The sequence below is a fragment of the Protopterus annectens genome, chromosome 4.part1 (assembly GCF_019279795.1).
Source record: "Protopterus annectens isolate FY-2018-M chromosome 4.part1, PAN1.0, whole genome shotgun sequence".
NCBI classification, from domain to species: Eukaryota; Metazoa; Chordata; order Ceratodontiformes; family Protopteridae; genus Protopterus; species Protopterus annectens.
The window spans coordinates 176,439,208-176,459,711 of record NC_056734.1 but is presented as its reverse complement, the minus strand read 5'-3'; the positions used below and the strand labels follow the sequence as shown (position 1 = coordinate 176,459,711).

At 37.5% G+C, this 20,504-nt stretch overlaps 1 protein-coding gene across 1 annotated transcript in view; it reads left to right on the top strand.

Moving 5' to 3' along the window:
• LOC122801191 (multiple epidermal growth factor-like domains protein 6) overlaps positions 1-20,504 on the top strand; it is a gene marked incomplete at its 5' end in the record, with an annotated part of 1,094,182 nt that overhangs the window by 963,766 nt on the left and 109,912 nt on the right. The window contains 2 exons of the mRNA XM_044070750.1: positions 10,231-10,359; positions 13,903-14,031. Of these exons, the coding sequence (XP_043926685.1) occupies positions 10,231-10,359; positions 13,903-14,031 (258 nt within the window). The remainder of the gene's footprint in view (positions 1-10,230; positions 10,360-13,902; positions 14,032-20,504) is intronic.

Below are 20,504 nucleotides of genomic sequence, written 5' to 3'. Positions count from 1 at the left end.
ACACATTTGGTCTCTAAATAAACCAACTCCAGAGAGTTAACTCCATTAAACAGAAAATATGAGTTTCAAGCAAAAGTCACCATTTCTGTTTATGCCAAGCCATCTGACCTTCAAAACAGCATTAACACCACAGGAAACTATGTGTGACAAAACAAGTACTGAACCATTCAGACCCACAACAAAACATGCACAACATTTCAGTTTTTTAAAAAAATATATACGTAAAATATTTTCCAAGCTGTATAGCACCTCAGTGATTGCTCATTATACTAGTCATCTTTCCCAGAAGCATAATATAGCAATAATGCACACCTGGGTGTGGGTAATGCTGGATTTACCCACGGTTGGTGTGGTTTGGTCACGGGGGCGAAGCCAGAGTGGCCAAACAAAGCCAACCGTGGGTAAATCCAGCATTACCCACACTCAGGCGTGGGTTATTGCTATTATACAATGACATTATTTAAGAAAAAAAAAAATTACTTTTCTTAAATAATGGCATTGTATAATGCCTCCTTGCTGCCCTTCCGCAGCTGTCTGGTATTATGCGGCAGTTCTGTTGTACTGCATATGCATATGCCTACGCAGTACATCAGAGATGTGGGCAAAAGCAATGGAGAAAGCAAGATCTTCGTTGCTTTTTACAAACTGTTTCGCTATTTTAAATGGGGTTAACATAATGAGACAGCTTTAAAAAAAGCAACGGAGAATCTCCGTTGCTTTTTTTTAAGCTGTCTCACTATGTTAAACAAGTTTAACATAGCGAGACATTGTGAAACAACGGAGATCTTGCGTTCTCCATTGCTGTAAAAAAAGAGTTAAAGTAATGGAAAAAGTCCGGGCGACTGGACCTTTTTCCATTACTATAACTCTGATTTACAACGTGCACGCTGATTGGTCAGTGTGCACGTTTTTGAATATTAATGGAGGATCGTTGTATAATATAGCAATAATCCATGCCTGGGTTTGGGTATTGCTGGATTTACCCACGGTTGGTGTGGTTTGGTCACGAGGGCGAAGCCCGAGTGGCCAAACAAAGCCAACCGTGGGTAAATCCAGCATTACCCACACCCAGAAGAGGGTTATTGCTATTATACAGTGACATTATTTAAGAAAAAAAAAATTACTTTTGTTAAATAATGGCATTGCATAAAGCCTCCTTGCTGCCCTTCTGCAGCTGTCTGGTATTCTGCGGCAGTTCTGATGTACTGCACATGCATATGCCTATGCAGTACATCAGAGCTGTGGGCAAAAGCAATGGAGAAAGCAAGATCTCTGTTGCTTTTTACAAACTGTTTCGCTATGTTAAATGGGTTTAACATAGCGAGACAGCTTTAAAAAAAGCAACAGAGAATCTCCATTGCTTTTTACAAACTGTTTCGCTATGTTAAACCCATTTAACATAGCGAGACAGTTTTGGAAAAAGCAATGCAGAAAGCAAGATCTCCGTTGCTTTTTACAAACAGTCTCACTATGTTAAAGGAGTTTAACATAGCGAGACAGCTTTAAAAAAAGCAACAGAGAATATCCGTTGCTTTTTTTAAAGCTGTCTCGCTATGTTAAACCCATTTAACATAGCGAGACAGTTTTGAAAAAAGCAACGGAGAAAGCAAGATCTCTGTTGCTTTTTACAAACAGTCTCGCTATGTTAAAGGAGTTTAACATAGCAAGACAGCTTTAAAAAAGCAATGGAGAATCTCCGTTGCTTTTTTTAAAGCTGTCTTGCTATGTTAAACTCGTTTAACATAGCGAGACAGAGTGAAGCAACGGAGATCTTGTGTTCTCCATTGCTGTAAAACAAAGAGTTATAGTAATGGAAAAAGTCTGGGCAACTGGACCTTTTTCCATTACTATAACCCTGATTTACAACGGTCATGCTGACCAATCAGCGTGCACGTTTTTGAATATTAATGGGGGGTCGTTGTATAATGCCCTATAAATAACTGATCTGAGGGACCTAGCATTCTAGTCCCAAGAGTCTAAAACTGTAAACTAGAGGAAAACATACAGAAATGCAATTTTAAGTATTGATGTGACCGGTTTAGATGTAAGTAATCTCCAGGGGTGAGTACTACAGTGTTGTCTTCCAGTTGTGTTATTTGTTAACAGCAATATTCCATTTTTTACAGTACACAAAAAAAAATTACATCTTAGAAGAAAAGACATTCATAAATTTCTCCCTGATCATATTAGTTGCTGTTAAATTCTTTAGATAATACAGGGATATCATTGTTTATGGTCTGTGCATAAAAATCTATAGGCTCCTCACAAGTCTTTGACTACTTAATGTTTTTACAAATTTTAGATACAATTTTAAAATGGAAACCATGCAGCAAAATGTATAATGTAAATCCAGTGTCCTGAAAAATAAGCCAGGTACATTACTGAGAAAATATGTACTTCAGTGATAGGTTTCTTACACTTCAAATGCTAATAATTAAATGTCATATATACTTTATCATATCACATAATCTTGCTGGAGCTCAGAAGAAATGTTTACACTAATATCTAATCTTAGAAACTCAGTGGTTCCTTGCTAATGTTTCTTCCCTCAGAGTGTCTGTATGTAAGGAACAGTCATAACCTCTGATTACTTTATCTGTGAATTTTTCACATTGTCTTTGTGTCTGCTTTTCTTTATACCACATAACCTTGTTTGCGTCAAACTCCAAAAACATGCTGGTTGACTGACTGTTCTAAAATATTCATAAATATCTTGAACTAAATATACTGTTATGACCTGTTTTGTGACAAAAACGGTCTGTGAAATCAAATGTATTTACCCACTTAGCATATAAGTGGAAGTTACACACAATATGCTATGATTGGGAATTTTACATTAAGTACCCCATTGTATGTTCATCTGTCCTCTTCATGGCCTGTTCCTTGTTTATTGTCCCTGAATGTCACTTATGCCACTAACAACTTTATTGAGTTAGTTTGACACCATGTGCGTACCTGCTGAATTTCAAATATCAACTATGTTCCTTTGATTGATATAATATGCAAAATTATACCAAACACTGACAGCTCTCCTACAACAAAAACAAATGCTTTGGTTTAGATTTGTTTAACGTGTGTGTTCTTTTATTATTGAAAGACTTGATGGAGGGATTTCAGGCATGACCTTTTTTTGGTAGGGTGAGGACCATTTGTGGAAAGAGGGAAAAGTCTGCCTTTAACGCTGGTTGGTGGGCAGCATTAGAGGAGTCAGATTCAGTGAAGGGGATCCTCTTTTTCCCCTTTCCTTCCTTTCAGTTATTTGAATAATTTGGGCTGAGTGGTGGCACATTGCTCCAGGGTGGGTATTGGTTGATTTGCAGTGAGAGGTATGTTTAATGCAGTTTGAAGTAATTTTGTTGTTTTTTTAGCATTTACTACACTGCCAAAACTAAATGTGTTTTATATTGTCTTGTGCTCTGATGTTCATGTTATTATGGTTAGAATTGTATTTATTATTGGAAGCGTGCATATATTAATAAAATTGTCTCAATGTTTCTTTTGGTGTCTTTATTGTGTTTGGGGTATGGACAAATACAGTTTGACAGGCAAATGTATTGTCACATGTATGCCTGCCTGTTTTTTAGTGTAGCAAACAGGTATATTAGGAAGGAGAAGGAAGTGAGGATTTTAGTGGGGAAATAGGAAGTGCTAGGTCTGAAGCCAAGTGACAGGAAGAAAGGTAAGTTAGGTGGGGAAGGGAATGTTTGTAGACAGGTTTGAGGGTGGGTTGTCCTCACTGGCATGGGCGTTTGGTTAACTCCTACCTATCCCATACATATGATTCAAAATTTATTTATTATTGGAAGCTTCCATACATTAATAAAATGGATGAACAATTTTGTTTTCTGTCTTTATTCTGTTTGGGGCAAGGGGTATATGGATAAATATATTTATGAAAGTTCACTGTGCTTTTAATAAGACAGATACAATAGTTGGATTAAATCTTCTCTGGTTATTCACATGGATTTATTTTGATGGATTTTGACAACATTTTTGGGAATGTTTCACCAGTTGTGGAAGTCTACTAATAACTTTTTAAAAATGTCTTTATTTTACTGTAACGCTGTAGTTATTTCCTATAACCTTTCACTATCTTAAGGAAACCAGAAACTTTTACTAATACAGTTTTTGCCATGAAAATCCTAAATTACGTGGAACTACTTTTTATCATATGCACTTTTCAGTTCTTTTCTCTTTCTCCCTTTTTATTTTGAGATATAAAACAACTGCTGGAATTCTGCTGTGTAGAATCAAGCCTAACTATTATACACCTTGAGAATGAGACATTGCCTAATATTACTCCATCTTTTCTATTTTATAATCCAAGCTTGTTTTGCTGCCCTCTGATAACACTTCTATATTCCGGGAATTAAACATTGCCTAATCCTATTACATCCTTCATATATTATAATGAAAGCCTGGTTTGTAGCCCCAGATAATTAACACAAGACCAATTATTTATGAATTCCTCTATATTCAGGAATTACTCCAAGATCTATTATTTACTAATTCCTCTATATTCTGGGATTATTCCAAAACCAATTATTTACTAATGCCTGTATATTTAGGGATTACACCAAGACCAATTATCTATTAATTCCTCTAGATTCAGGGATTGCTCCAAGACCAATTATTTACTAATTTCTCTATATTAAGAGATTACACCAGACCAAGACCAATTATTTACTAATGCCTCTGTATTCAGCGATTGCTGCAAAACCAGTTGTTTACTAATTCCTCTATTTTCAGGGATTACTTCAAGACCAATTATTTACTAATTCTTCTATATACACAGATTACTCCAAGACCAATTATACCTCTATATTCAGGGATTACTCCACAACCTAGTATTTACTATTTCCTCTATATTCAGTGATTATTCCAAGACTGATTATTTACTAATTCCTCTATCTTCAGGGATTACTCCAAGACCAATTACTTACTAATTCTTCTATATTCAGGGATTACTCCAAGACCAATTATTTACTGATTCCTCTATATTCAGGAATTACTCCAAGACCAATTATTTACTAATTCCTCTATATTCAGGGATTACACCAGACCAAGATCAATTATTTACTAATGCCTCGGTAATCCAGGATTATTCCAAGACCAATTGTTTACTAATTCCTCTGTTTTCAGGAATTACATCAAGACCAATTATTTACTAATTCTTCTATATACACGGATGTACAAGACCAATTATACTTCAATATTCATGGATTACTCCACAACCAATAATTTACTATTTCCTCTATATTCATGGATTACTCCAAGACCAATTATTTACTGATTCCTCTATAATCAGGGATTACTCCAAGACCAGTTAGTTACTATTTACTGATCTTATTAAAAATCACAAATGGTATAGCTCCTCAACAAACCTTGTAACTGAGGCTGCTTACTGCTCTGAATTTTACTCTCTGTTGGATAGATGCATACCTCTCATCCTCATAATGCAAGAAATCTGGACAAATCCATAAGTAATGGGAGAGCAGAGGCCAAAAGTCAAGGATGAATTTTAATTATTTCTCTTGTAAGCTTAGAACATTGCTACAATAACAACTTTTGAAATAGCATGCTTATTCTGAAGGGTATGAGGTCTGAAACTCAAATGTCTGCCATTATCTACAAACTGGTGTCCTTAGTGGTTTGCTAGAAAACTACAGATCAAATGTAAAGCAGACCAAACATATGATGCTAAAGTTTAGACATTCAGTGAAAATCTGGACAGTGGATATGGATAGATGCATTGAGGTATCTATACCAGCTTAGAATAAGCATATAGGCAAGTTTAGAACTTAGCCCAAAAAGTAGGAACTACCACATTAACAAAATCTATACTAGAAAGAATAAGCTCTTGGCCTACATTAAAACTTGTCATTATAACAGATATTTAAAACTGGTAAGTAAGTCTCTCAAACTTAGTGTTAGGAAGAAATCCCAATCCCTCCACACCACACTCTCCAGAGTCCTCAACCTCATTACCACAATCAACAGAACATGCTGAAGGGGCAGGTTCATAACCCTTAGACTGACCATGTTCTGGAATAGACTTCCCATACATGTCAAGCAGAGCACCTCACTGGCCCTCCTCAAGAGAAATCTTGATGAGTGGATGGGAAATAGAAAGCTTACCCCAGGGATCACTCCAATGGCTCTATTTGATAGAGGCATTGGGAATTAATGTTGGGCGGCACAATGCCAGGGCACTTCTATGACCTAGGCTTGTAAAGGCTCCAGGGCCATTAGCCTAGTACACACCTATGAACCTATGAACCTATTAACACATACATACTTTGCTGGATTGGTAATTGGCTGTCTGGTAGAACCCAGACCATTAAGATTGGAAGTATGTGTTCTACATAAAAAAATGTCACCAGTGGTATCCCACAAGCCTCTGTCATGGGCCTTCTCCTCTTTGGTATATATTTCTGTGACGTAAAAGTCAATATCAAGGAACTTTGTCTGATCAATTTTGCTGATGACTACAAACTGGAGATGGTCATCAAATCCTATTCTGGTACTCAAATTCTCCAGCAAGGGTTGGACCAAAAAAAAGCTTTGTGTATTAATCATGGGATTACCCTTAACACCAAAAAATGTATTATAAATTCCATTTCATAAATTTAGGACCACTACTGCTTAAAATATAGATAACATTCCACTTAAATTTGACATGTCAGCAGGGATTTCTGTACGTATGTTGATAACAGACTCTGCTTGGACCACAGTGTCTCTGTGGTGGTTAGAAAATCTTTCTATCTTCCAAAGAATATCCTTCAAGGCCCAAAGATGTTATAATCCCAATTTAGTTATCCTTATTAGGCTCATCTTAAAATATAATGCACCCTTGGGCTTATACCTCAACCTGCACCTAAACCAGCTTGATAGAGCTCAACATTCTCTCATCAAACGATCTCAGGTCTCAGTACCCTTAGTTAGTCTGCTAGACTAAAAGCTCTTTTACTCTTCTCAGTGTCATACAATCTACTGGTTGGGAGATCACAATTTTTACCAGGAATATGTGGGAAAAGTCTACTTAATTGGGGGCACTGCTAGGTTGCCACCAGTACTGGGTGGTATGGCTGAGTTTCCTGATGGTCTTGCTTGGCTGTGAGATTATTGAGAACCTATAAACTGAAACTGTTAAGTGTTTCTCAAGAGTAAGGAAAGAAGGCACTTCATTTTTACTACCTGTTATAGTCACAAGCCCATTTCAATCCCTATGTTAAGATGGTCATATGGATTCTGGCAGGGGAAAGGGTATTTTATGGCACTGGAACATGTTGTTGTAGGAAGAGGTCTGAGTTTATCAACCAAATTTAAACAAACAGTGACAATTACAATGTCTTTCTATACAACTTAATACTGTAGCAAGGTAGAGGTGACACAGAACCCAAGAAGTATCTTGTGTGAAAATGAAGTATAATTACCTGACTTAGAAGTTTCCCACGTGGTAGATGTGTTATGTACATTGACATATCTTAATGTGTTTTGTGAAGGCAGTAAATAGTTTAGGGTTATTTGACTAGTAAAATTCAGGTTTACCTCTGTGTGTGTATCCCTTTGGATTAACTAGCTGCAGCAACACTTACAACCTCACCTAGGTACATGTCAGAGAGGTACAAAAAGTAGTAATTCCAGTTTTATCCTTCTGAATAATGTATGGAAATATTAATAGGTGCTATAGACCAGCTCAGTGGATGAATGCAGATTTATATGTTCACAGTGTGACTGTTTTTTAGCCACATTAATATGAAAAGCAATAGTCTGGCACACATTAGAAAATCTTTAGCTCACTAAAATTTTAAGGGAAGCAGACATTTAATACAAAAGTACCCCTCCTGAGATTTCCATGTTTGCTTGTTCTGTTTTGGTCTAGTTGACTATATGATAATTCAGTTTATTTCACTTTAAAGATATTTAAGGTGACATTATTCATTTGTCTGTAAATTTAAGAGAGTGAACTGGAAACCTTTCTGTGGAATCCTGGCATGTGGACCATTTTTGGCTCACGTTAAGAGGGAAATAAGTACAAGCTGTCATGTAATAACCTAGTTCTTTGCTGAATTGCTTGATTTGATGGTAGTCTTACATGAGTGATCTGCTGTTTAGAAGCTTTAATATCACTGTTTTGGAGCATCCTTTTAATACTGATTTAGATGACATGAGTACTGTCAGTATAGTGGAGTGTATTCTGAATGGTTTATTTTTCTCTGGATTCCTCCACGAAATGGCCCAAGCATAGTGAGGCTACCTGCTCAACAGCTACAACAGGTAAATAATTCTTCACTTCATTTCCACTGTATAAGTTGATCCTTGATGGTAGGACTTCTCCTTTATCTCATTTGAGATATTAAAAAAAAAACATGGTTTGGCAATCTCTGCTTCAGAATTTGTCTTTGAGAACTTCTGTTTCAGTTGGCATGATTACGGTATCTCATCCCTCGGTTCCTGCTTACTTCTTCCCTAAAATATCCTGCATACCGAAGGAATAACTTGCACTAAAATTACTATTGCAGCTATAGAAGTCTTTAATGCTGGGTTTAATAATATTATTATCTAGTGCCCCACTCAGGAATAATGATCTGTCTGTTTCTGATCTCCTTTAAGAATAATCTTCTATTAAGGCCCTAAACTGTAACTGTGTAGGAGAAGTGGAATTTGCCATAGCTACTGTCACTAACAGTTTCTGAAAGCCCTTCTTAGAGTGTCAGTCTACGTATACTTTAATGAAACTGCCTTTGCTGTAACATAACTATAAGGTATTTTGTATGTTGTGTGTGCTCATACAATTTAAACTAAAGGAATGCTGTTAGTAATCTAAACATTAGCAGAAGTTACTGTTTATCTTGGTATATATACTTACCATTCAACAAAAGTTAACTCTTCAGATTTAATCTCCCTTGTCATGATTCTACAAAATGAATACTCCTCAACTGTTTTAATGATTGTGTGTTGTATACCAATATCACTGTATGCATGAGTAAATTTTTCATTTTTAAATAGGCATAGTGGCTTATCTTCCTAGTAGAAATTTATTTTGGATTGGGACTTGCCTTGCATTTTGCGATTTTCTTTTTAAATGCATTCAGATCATCAAATCTACAGCTGGCAGTTGTTCATTGATTTCTCATACACGATCATTTTATTGTTATATACATATACAATATGCTCGTACAAGTGTAAAGATGATATTTCTTCTTGATATTGCCACTTAAGATTTGTTAAATAATCATTAGGCTTCTAATCAGAAGACTAGTGTGTCGCATGTGCTTTGCAGTTCAGAGCAATTTGTTTTTTCCCAGCACTCCTATTTAAAACTGTAAGAAAAGGAAGTTGGTTTCAGATAAGTATATACTACGTGGAACCCCATCCCGATGCTAATTGTTTATCGACACCCATTTTTTTGAACACATAACTTGGTTATGATCAGAGACTTGACCATAATCCTCTGTGTCTTTCTAAGATGAACATGAGCAGCAAACTTTTATTAGACTAACCTCTTGGAATAGCCATTCATGGTTGATATATCTATATATATATATACATATATATATATATATATATATATATATATATATATATATATATATATATACATATACATGTATAGATAGATATAGATATATTTATATAAATAAACAGAAATAGTTTATTTTTAGACAGTGTAGTCTGTGCTTATGTAGAACCAGACCTAAGTGACCGACTTACTTGCTATATGCTGCCTCAGGTCATCCTTACCTCAAAGACTATATTGATACTATTCCACTAGGTCAATATTTCCAAGCATTAATTGTTGATACTAGGGTTTTAAATTACATCAGGCTGGGAGCTGTACTTTTTAATATTGTAGGAAGTAAAAAATGACACACTTTTCAATCATTTCTTTGGACACCATTATATTTTACTCCAAATTTATTGACAGATTATGCTATTTAATACAACTCTGCTAACCTTAAGTATATTCTTATAAAAGATGTGGCACAACTCTTCTGAGAGCCTAAGGAACTGTAGACTAGACAGAGACAGATATGTTCATCTATCTTTTAAATTCACAGTGCTGTTAAATAATGAAGCAAGATGATGATCCATTTACTTAGTGTTATAACACGCTATGTTAAGGACATCTTGACTTCTAAAATCTGTGAATTATATATGTCGTAAATGAGCTTTTTTTTCTTATGTATATATATCTTTTTTTTTTTACTTATTTATTTGCCAAAGTATGTCCAAGGGAGAAGTACGGTGAAAACTGCCAAGAAACATGTTCGTGTATGAATGGAGGTATATGTAATCCTGCTGATGGTACCTGCAGCTGTGGTCTTGGCTGGACAGGGAATAACTGTGAAAAAGGTACTGTATTTACAGTTTTTCTTTTACCATGTATTTTCTTTTTATTAGCACAGTCATAAATACATATCCACTACTGGTTTACAAATGACCTCCAACATCTAAGCCCAGTTAGCATTGTTTAGTTTATCATGAACATAGAAGTTGTTTGCCTTAGCAGATATATACTTTTATACATGGAAATATGTTCATTGCAAAGTGGCCATAAGGTAGATTACATATGAAACTGCTTTACCATACAAGGTTCAACATAATGTTGACTTTAACACTGGTATGTAAAACTGATAACCACATCAAAAATGAGTAGCATTTGTGTGCAGTAGTGTATTACAGTTATCTTTTATAAAATAAAATAAAAAAAATGTAGGTAATACACAGAGCAATACAATTATAATTATGTCTGTCTCTGAAAACCACCTGATGTGGTAGAGGGTATGTAACTGTCTCAAAAGTACATGTTGTACAAAGTAAGCATACAGCACAACTTAAGAAATAATTTTATCACTGTTTGTAATGAATGAAGGCATTTTTTTGTATTCCACTTTGCTGCCTGGTACTTATATATGGATCAATCAGCATGTCTATCTATCTATAATAAACAGACCGCCCAAGAGATACATATGGCTTGACCAGAATGATTGCATAACCCCTAATAATGCAATGCTTTCTTAAACCAATGCAGACACACACACACACACACACACACACACACACACACACACACACACACACACACACACACACACACACACACATTCAAAAGGATGTCAGAAACTCAATTTATATAATTTAAAGATGTTATTTTGTTCCCCTTTTGTCTAGGTTATTATCTAAAATGCAATGTCTGTAGACTGTATATTGCTGATACTACTCTGGGCCTCTTTTTTACATTTATTTGCTGATTTGGTATGGGAGCTTGTGGTTCAGCATCTTATGACTCTTCAGGAGTTTATGTTCCCTGAGGTCAAAATTATGTGGCAGACACTTTGAGGAGGTCCTTGGATCAATTCCATGAATGGATGTTTCACAGGGATGTGTTTTGGGACATTGTCCATAGGTGGGGTACTCCTCAAATATATAATTTTTGCCTCCCCTCTGAAAAGACAATGTCTCCAATTTTGTGCCAGAGTCCCAAGTCCTCTGGTTTGGAAGGTGGACACCCTCTCTTTTTCTTGGAAGGGGATGTGTCCCTATGCACCCCCCTTCCTCTCATTCCAAAAGTTCTGTTCAAGATTCAACAGGACAAACTCAGACTCTTGCTACTGACTCCCTTTTGGCCAAGGCAGCATTGGTTCCCTCCTCTTCGGCATTTCGTCAAGGGCAGTCATCACAATTTACCTCACAGGGTGAACCTAGTCACACAAGACAAAGGATCTCTAATCCATCCCCACATGTCCCTTATAGACATCCTTTCTCTAAGAGCATGCTTAGGGTTGTGAAGGTGGCCAGGAAACCCGATACTAGGAAATTCTACATATCCAAATAGAAGAGTTTTTTTCTCTAAATTCTTTCACATAACCTGGATCCACTCTCTGTGGATGTTCCTGTGGTTCTTTCTTATTTGTGTGACTTGATTAATGCTGGGTTGGCTTATTCATCTGTCAAATCACACTTGTAGCTATCTCTGCTTGTCTGCCTTCATCTTCTCCTTTAGCTTCTAGGTTTGAGGCAAAACAATTTCTAAAAGGTATCCTTCACATTAGACCTCCCAGGAAGCCTGTTCTTCCTCCCTGGGACTTAATTTTGTTTTGGAGAAACTGACATTAGCTCCTTTTGAGCCTGCGGCTTCAGCTTCCTTGCAACATTATTCTTGGAAGGCTGTCTTGTTGTTAACCCCTACTTCAGCCAGATGAGTGTCTGAGATTCAAGACTTTATGACTTGTCCTTGTTTTTTGCATACTATTCCTTTTTTATGCCAAAGGTGATTGTCACTTAATCAGTCTATTCATTTACCTACTTTTTTTCCTTCTCCACAGTCTCCTAGCAAAAAGGTACTACACACCTTGGATGTGCGCAGACAACTCAGATTTTATTTGGATAAGACTAAGGCTATCAAAAACTCTGATCAGCTTTTAGTTTCTTTTCATCCCGGGTCTTTGGGATTGGCTGTTTCCAAGCAGACTATTTCCCCCTTGGATTTCTAAAACTATTTCTATTTATGTGTCTCATGGTAAGATTCATCCTTTTTCTGATAAGGCTCACTCTACTAGGGCTGTGGTGGCTTCTGGTGCCTTTTTCAATGGGTCGGACACTAACTCCATTCTTGAGGCAGCTATGTGGATATCAGTGCATACTTTTACCACGCACTACAAGTTGAATGGAATTTCCAGAGGTAGAGCTGGTTTTGCTGGGGCCATCCTTCATGGCTTTCTTGGCAGTTCTACAAGTCCTTCCTCCTTCCAAGATTCTTCCTGAGCTTTGGCACTCTCCCTCATGAATATTGCAACAGTAGAATAGAAGGACATAGTGTATTTGTGTAAAATCTTGCCATAATGATAGATGTCCTTCTCTTCACTGTTGCAGTATTCAATCCCTTCTTCCTACCCCCTGGTACTTTTGTGTCTTCTGGATGTATTGTTAACCTCTTTTCTTTTCCTTGGACTGACGTTCTTACTAGGGCATTCATTTCTGGGTATGGTACATCCAGGCATCGCTTTTATGCCTTATGTACATGAGGAGCATACATGTGACATACAGCATACCTTAGATAGTTAAAAGCTTTGGTGTACTGGCCAGACATCGGGCTGCCCTAGGCAGGGAATCCCTCATGTTAAGAATACTGCACATACCTCTCAACCTCTTAGAGCAAGAAATCTGGACAAAGACATAAATAATGGGGGGACAAAGGCCCTAAAATATGGACACTTTTAAAATATTGCTCTTACAAACTTAGAAAGTTGACAGAATAACAGGTTTTGCATTGGTATGAATTTTCCGAAGGGTATGAAGTCTAAAACTCAAATCTCTGTTGCTATTTTATGACTTCAGCCTTCCTTAATTTGCCAGTGATTTGCCAGAAAACCACAATTTTATGAGAAACAGACCAAAAATATGAGGCAAGAATCTGGACATTCTGCAAAAAATTGTGCAGTTGAGAGGTATGACACTGCAACATTGAAGAGAAGGACATCTATTGTTATGTAAGATTTTACAAAACTATACTTTCATAATATAAATATATTTACTTCCTAAGTCTTTTTCATTATTCTGTCTGTTAAAGTTTAGTCTTACCAATCTATTATGCATTTTGTTTTTCTCCTGAGAGGAAGAATTCCAGAAGTAGCTTTTCATGCAAGCGAGAGTCTATTATTACAATTTGAAATCATCATCTTTAACTTCTAACAAGGTGGCATTTAACTCATTTAAACATCAGTTTCATAAATTGTGAATTAAAATGTTCTTTCTGTTAACAAAATAAAAATGCCTCCAGAGTTGTCTGGGCAATTATTTTTAATGAGCTCTGTATATGTGGACAATGTAATCACTTAATGTGTCTGTAAGAAAAAACATATGTCCGTTGTTAACAATGGCCTTTCCTTCTCACAGAGTGTGCTTCTGGTAAATATGGTGCAAACTGCCAGCTGAAATGCCAGTGTTGGAACAACGGAACATGTAACAGGTTCACAGGGTGCTGTCAGTGTGTGGAAGGGTATTACGGGCCTAGCTGTGAGCACAGTAAGTATCATCTTCAAGCTTAGACTAAATCTTTTATGATGATCACCTTTGAATAAAGCATATCTAGTGCATATGTCAGAAACCTAAAAGGTACACTTGCTTTGAACATAATAATGCTAGCATGGTATTCAAACACAACTAAGTATATTTTTTTCAGACTTGCACAAGTCAGGGTGAAAAAATGCAAATTGTTCATTTACTTTTCATGTCGTCAGTTTCAGAGAAATGTTTGTGGAATAATTATGAGAACTGTCTACCTCATAAATTTATTTGCTATTAAACATTTTTGTTAACAGTTTTAGTGTGCTATCATATTTTAGTTCTACAAAATCAAATTAGGAAACAATGGTCTATAGTGGTATCCAATGATGTAACATATTGTGTCTGAATAAACATGCCAGTAATACAGAAATGCCGACTGCTTTTTAATTCATAGGTTCAAATGCAAGCTATTAATCTGTGAGGATCTTTAGATGCCTAAGCGTAGATTCCTATGAATGGTTTAGCCCTTTTATTTTAAGCAGAAGTAATCCAGAGATTAACAGATCATTTACCCATTGCCAGTGTCTAGGCCGTGGATTTCATAGATCTGATACGTGGTGTAATTAGACATCACAGTACTTTTGATAAACACCAAAAAGGGAGAGTAATGCAACTGAGTGACAGTCAAATGTGTTAATACAATTGTTTACACATTAGCTGAAATTAATTTTGTTGAAAGAAATCACTGTACCGGAAGAGTAAACAGTTCACCAAAATGTGATGTCTGAGTTAATTACTATTAGTGGACAGTGTAGGTGGTGCACCTCTTAAAACCAGGTGTGATGAGCTTTCCCCTCGCATGGAATGCCTGTCTTGTGTGGATGTAGCACTTTGTTTTTGAATGAAGCAACTTTCTTATGCCTGACTATTGCTGAAATTTCCTGCACTCAGTTTAAAATATCTATCATAAATATGAAGCTTCATAAGCCCTGGATACTATTTTACCTAGTAAGATGATGAAATGCACTGGAGATATCAACCAGATAATTCATTTTCTCTGAACATTAACAAAACTGTACTTTTATTCCATATGAAAATAAAATCGTTATCCTGAGATTTTTATTGATAGTTGTCTTTGCAATACCCCAAAAGTTGTGGCAGTTGCTAGTTCTGCTAACCAGCATATCTCTGTCTTAGATAGTAGGGTAGAAATATGTTTCTCAAAGTCAGTATTATTCCCCCATTGTCATGCCCCCATGTAGAAGTCAGTTGTCATTAACAGCAGGAGTGGCCTTAGGTCAACTGGTGCCCCCCACCACACCCCCCGGTGCCCCATCCTGGTCTATCTACACCATATAAATACTGAAAAAGTGTCCCAGCTAGAGTGGCGCCCTAGGTGGTCACCTAGTTGGCCTATGCCTAAGGCCGGCTATGATTAATAGTATATGACTGCATAGGTTATAAAGCTGCATTGTTCTCACATCATATATGGCTGAGTGCTATGTTTTCATTTAAAACACTTTGTGCTTAAATGTTCATATAAGGTCAACAAAGAAATCAAAAACTTATAATGTGATGTACTAAAGCCAGTGTTCAGAATATACAAGGAAGGCATAGGATATGAGGTAGGATTGCTAGTAATAGGAGAAGGGATGATATTTAGTGGATATACATGCCTGTACCTCCCAGATAGACAGAAATGCCAATAATATGAAACACTGCATAAAAGACATTCCATTTGTATATATTTTTTAGTTTTTTTTTACTTTTTTGACTATATTCTATATTTTGTAGTTTAGTATTTCTTTACTGGACTTTTGCAGGCAAAACAATGTTATTTTCTTTCCTTCATTTTTTCCTTTTTCAGTTTTATGTTACATCCCTTTAGTAAAATTGCAAAGAATCAGCTGTAGATAATTAAAAAAAAATGGTGGCAGTAACATTTACATTTTACATTTTTCATTACTATTCTTATTTAATGTTTGATCCTTTTGATCTTGTATTTAGTTTTCAATGATCTTATATTGTTCTTGTTCCACTGGTTGATGTTAGAAGTGGCATCTAAAAATATTTTCTGTCTGGTAAGGGTGTGGTATGGCGTGGATCTGTTTTTATCTTAGAATCGGGGGGAGGGAGGCGAATGACATTTGCCTTCTCTTCTTATCATTATTACTATCATCATAAGTGATAGGCTTACTTGGGGAGTGGTGATAGGCTTACTTGGGGAGTGGTGTGCTTCACAACAACATGGCTAGAGAGAGAGTGAGGGATGGAGTTGGCATTTGGTCTCATGGCTTGCAGAAGGGAGCAGTGGTCATTGCTTGAGAATACTAGTGGTTATTTTTATTCAGTAATTTGATAATGGGGAGGGTGGGATTGTGAAGTATGTGCAGGTTCATTCAGAAGGTGCTTGTTTCTTGGATAAACAGAAGGAAAAAAAATGGTGGCACTCGTTATGGCAGCTGTTACTTTGGCTCAGTAAGCAAATGTGCACAATTTGTCCTATTCTATGTCTAAATTAAGAGAAAAAAATAAAATCAGGGAAGATTGCTAACAGTAAGCTAATTTATAGTTGAGAGACTATTCTGGAAATTCAGTCCTTAGGCTTGCTGTGTAACAGGTTTGATGAGCTGCTGTCTGTGGGGCCTGTGAGGCCTACAGCACTTCTTGAATTACAAGAGCTGGGAATCTTACTCAAACATGAAATAAAATGTCTGGTATGTACAGAATCAACATTACTGGATCATGGTAAAAGAAGGAAATGCAAGAGGTGTGAGAGAACGTGCAAAAGAGAATCTAGGGCTGGAGCCACTCCAAGGCTAAAAGCAAATCCCTGGCTTAAAAACCTCAGCTTTGGCCGGCTAAGAACTAGCTGTATTCAACTGGACATATAAGAGAATTTAAGTACCTTTATCTGCACTTTTTTCCCCAAAAATACAGTATTTAAATTGATTTTAACTGTGTTGCAGGAATATTAACTGAACTGGAAGTTAGTCAGTGTTTGCTGAATTTTGTTATTTGCTAGTAATTACAGGTGTGGGGGTAGCCACATTCTTTGATTTCCTGTCCTTGCCTATTTAAGTGGTACAATGTGAAATATTTTTTGCTTAAAAACCTCAGCTTTGGCCGACTAAGAACTAGCTGTATTCAACTGGATGTATAAGAGAATTTAAGTACCTTTATCTGCACTTTTTTTCAAAAATACAGTATTTAAATTGATTTTAACTGTGTTGCAGGAATATTAACTGAACTGGAAGTTTTGACTCTGCTCTTCAGTTAGTCCCACCCATCCTCCCTGTTTTTGTTTTGGTGTTAATCTTAGTGGCCTTGAAACTGCCTGCCCCTCTTGTGAATTTGTGTTTGGATACTCCTTCTGGGCCCATCTCATTTGCTCACTCAACTGAGTGCAGTGAGATCATATTCTGATTTCAGGCACTCCTACTGTGTACAAAGAGAGCATCTGGGAAACAGAAAAAAAAATGTAAGCTTGTTTCCTGCCTTTCCTGTTAAGTGGTATAGACTATTTGTAGGCTTCTGAGCCCCCAAGCCCTTCTGTGTTGGAGGGAAGCCTTCTAGCTTAGTTTTTTTTCTTATAACTAGCCAGTTTTCTATTTTCAGCACTCAAATCTGTTTCTTTGATCTCAGCACTTGTTCAGAAAAAAAAATTCATCTGCTTTTACTGTACTTGTGTTTCTACCTACTTTATTTTACTTTTGCATCATCTTAGGCATTCTCTAAAGTATTCAATTGTATTTATTACTGCTTGGTAGTAACTTGATTAAAGTGTAGCTATCATTCTAAGTCTTTTGGATTAAGCACTTGGGCTTCAGACCAGTTGTTTTACATTAGGAAGGTTTGTGGCATGCACTGTGGTGGCAGGACAGGTAGCTTTCATCCTTCTAAGTTGGGAACTGCTGATTGAGAGCCCAGTGTCTGTTATTCTTAAAGTGTATTAGTTCTGGTTTAAGCACTTGGGCTTCAGGCCAGTTATTTTACACTAAGAAGGTTCGTGGTCTGCACTCTTGTGGGAGAAGAGGCTGGACTCTGCCCTTCTGAGCTGGGAATTTCTGGTTAAAGATTTATAGTGCCTGAATATTTGAACTGTATCTTACTGAAATTGGTACACCTTGTTTGCTGTAGCATAGACTAGATCCAGGCCTGCTGAATCTAGCTTTGTTTATATGCTTGTTGTTTGTTTGCTTGTTATTTCCCTGGAACGCTAATTCCACCTAACACGGCTTCTCAGCACTTCTGTGGATCACTAGTGATATCTGCATTGCTTACTGTACTTATTTCCTTGTTTCACTTGAAAGAAAGTTACTGTTTGTCATTTTGCATTTAAGTTACCTGTAACACATTGCACTTAAGTTACCTGGCACTTGCTCACTAAAGCAATTATATAAGTCAGCACTAAAAATTAAAAGCACTACACCCTCACTCCCCACTGGCCCTTGTTTTCAATTATAAAGGAATTCCCAATATTATTCTAGCATGTCCAAAGGTCAGTTGTCAATCTCCTCTCCAGTCCAGCTGGTGAATCTGGGAATCTTGAGGCAATGTTACAACTGCCTCATGTACACAGACAACCCTCTCCTCCTCCCAACAAATTCCAACACATGTGAGAGATGCAACCATATAGCCAAACTGGAGGCTAAGCTCTCTCAACTCAGTACTGGCATAACCAGTCAGGAGGAGAAGGAAACCACACTCACTACAATTCCAGTCTCACATAGACCTACCATGACAGCAAACCAAACACATAATCACACAAAACATACTGGAGGCTCTAAATAAAGATCTGCCTAAGCAGCAGAGACCTCCAAAGCAGACACCCAAGCAACCGTTACCCCAAAACAAAACACGTGCAACACATATCTCACAAAGCCAGTGTGCCAAACAGTCACAGCCCTTAAGACTAAACAACACACCTGATACACTTGTAATAGGTGACTCTATTGTCAGGCACACTGACGTCCCGCTCACCAGGCTGAACAAGGAGAGGGTTACGGTGAGCAGCCTGTCAGGCGCTAGGATCTGCCACATAACACAACCACTCAGGTCACTCCAATGCAAGTACAAATATGACTCAGTCATTGTCCATGCTGGTGTGAATGACCTGAGACGTACCTCCCTAGACTACATGAAAAGAGACATAGAGGAGCTCTCTGAGCATGTAGCCCAGGCCAGTATGACCCTGACCTTGAGTAGCATCTTACCCTCACCAAGAATGATGCCACAATATGAAGACAAGATGATCAATTTCAACAATTGGCTTAAGTACTGGTGTCATTCAAAGGGGATCCAATGCCTGTCAGCTTGGGATGATATGCTCGACAAGCCACGATGCTTCGCTAGGGATGGCTTGCACCTGTCACCCTGGGCTTTGGATATTGGCAATGGCTCTTGCTACCCCATAATGCCTTTTTAGGCAAGGCTCAAAAGACAAACCCACCTCCATAGGTATCACAAGGGATAAGAAACTAAGAGTAATGCTACTCAACGCCAGAAGTCTAAATCTCAAGATGCACACTCGAAACTCTCCTTAGCATGGAGAACATAGATATCTCTGCAGTAACAGAAACCTGGTTCAGGACTCCCGAGAGCACCCCAGCACTACCAGGTTATACCTCATACCATGCTTTTGGCCCCAAAACTTGGACCAAACCACAAAAAGAGGGATATCGATATTCATCAAAGATACCCACACCTCCAGGTTGGTGGCAAAGCACGAAGCATCAGAGACTATCCATGTGCAACTAACAGTGGGTAAAACTGCCTTCCAGTTTATAGCCTGCTACAGACCACCCTCCCAAACCCAGGAACCCCACTCGGCCTTCCTGAGAACACTGGAAAATATGAAGGTCTCTCCAAACACCATTATATTGGGTGACTTCAACTACCCAAACATAGACTGGGAGCATTACTCTAGCTCCAACACCCTAGCCCAAAGGTTCCTAGAATTTATAAACTCAAATGCTATGGAACAACTTGTTACCACTCCCACAAGAGGGGAAAACATACTGGACCTGATCATCACCAACATGGGGACTCTATGCTCCAGACCAGAAGTGTATCCCTCACTGGTAAGATCAGACCATAAACTAATCTCACTGGATATTCACATCCCGACCCCACCCCCTGCCCAGAAAACCACAGTGAAAAACTTCTCTAAAGCAAATTTCACAATCCTCAAAACCGAGGTGGAATCCTTCAAAGCCCCCAGGCCTGTGGAAAATAGGGCCCAGACCGCAGAATCCTTTATAAACGCATTCTATGAACACCTTCAGGAATGCATGGATCATGCGATCCCAAATAAAACCAAGACCCAATCCTCCAAAGGCAGACGTCCTGTCTGGTGGACCCCAGCCATAAACAAACTATACAATAGAAGGAGGAAGCTACTAAATGATAGAGCAAAATCCCAAAAAGGGAAGGCATCACTGATCAGTATTAGCAAAAAACTACGGGCACTCATAAAATTGTCTTAGGCC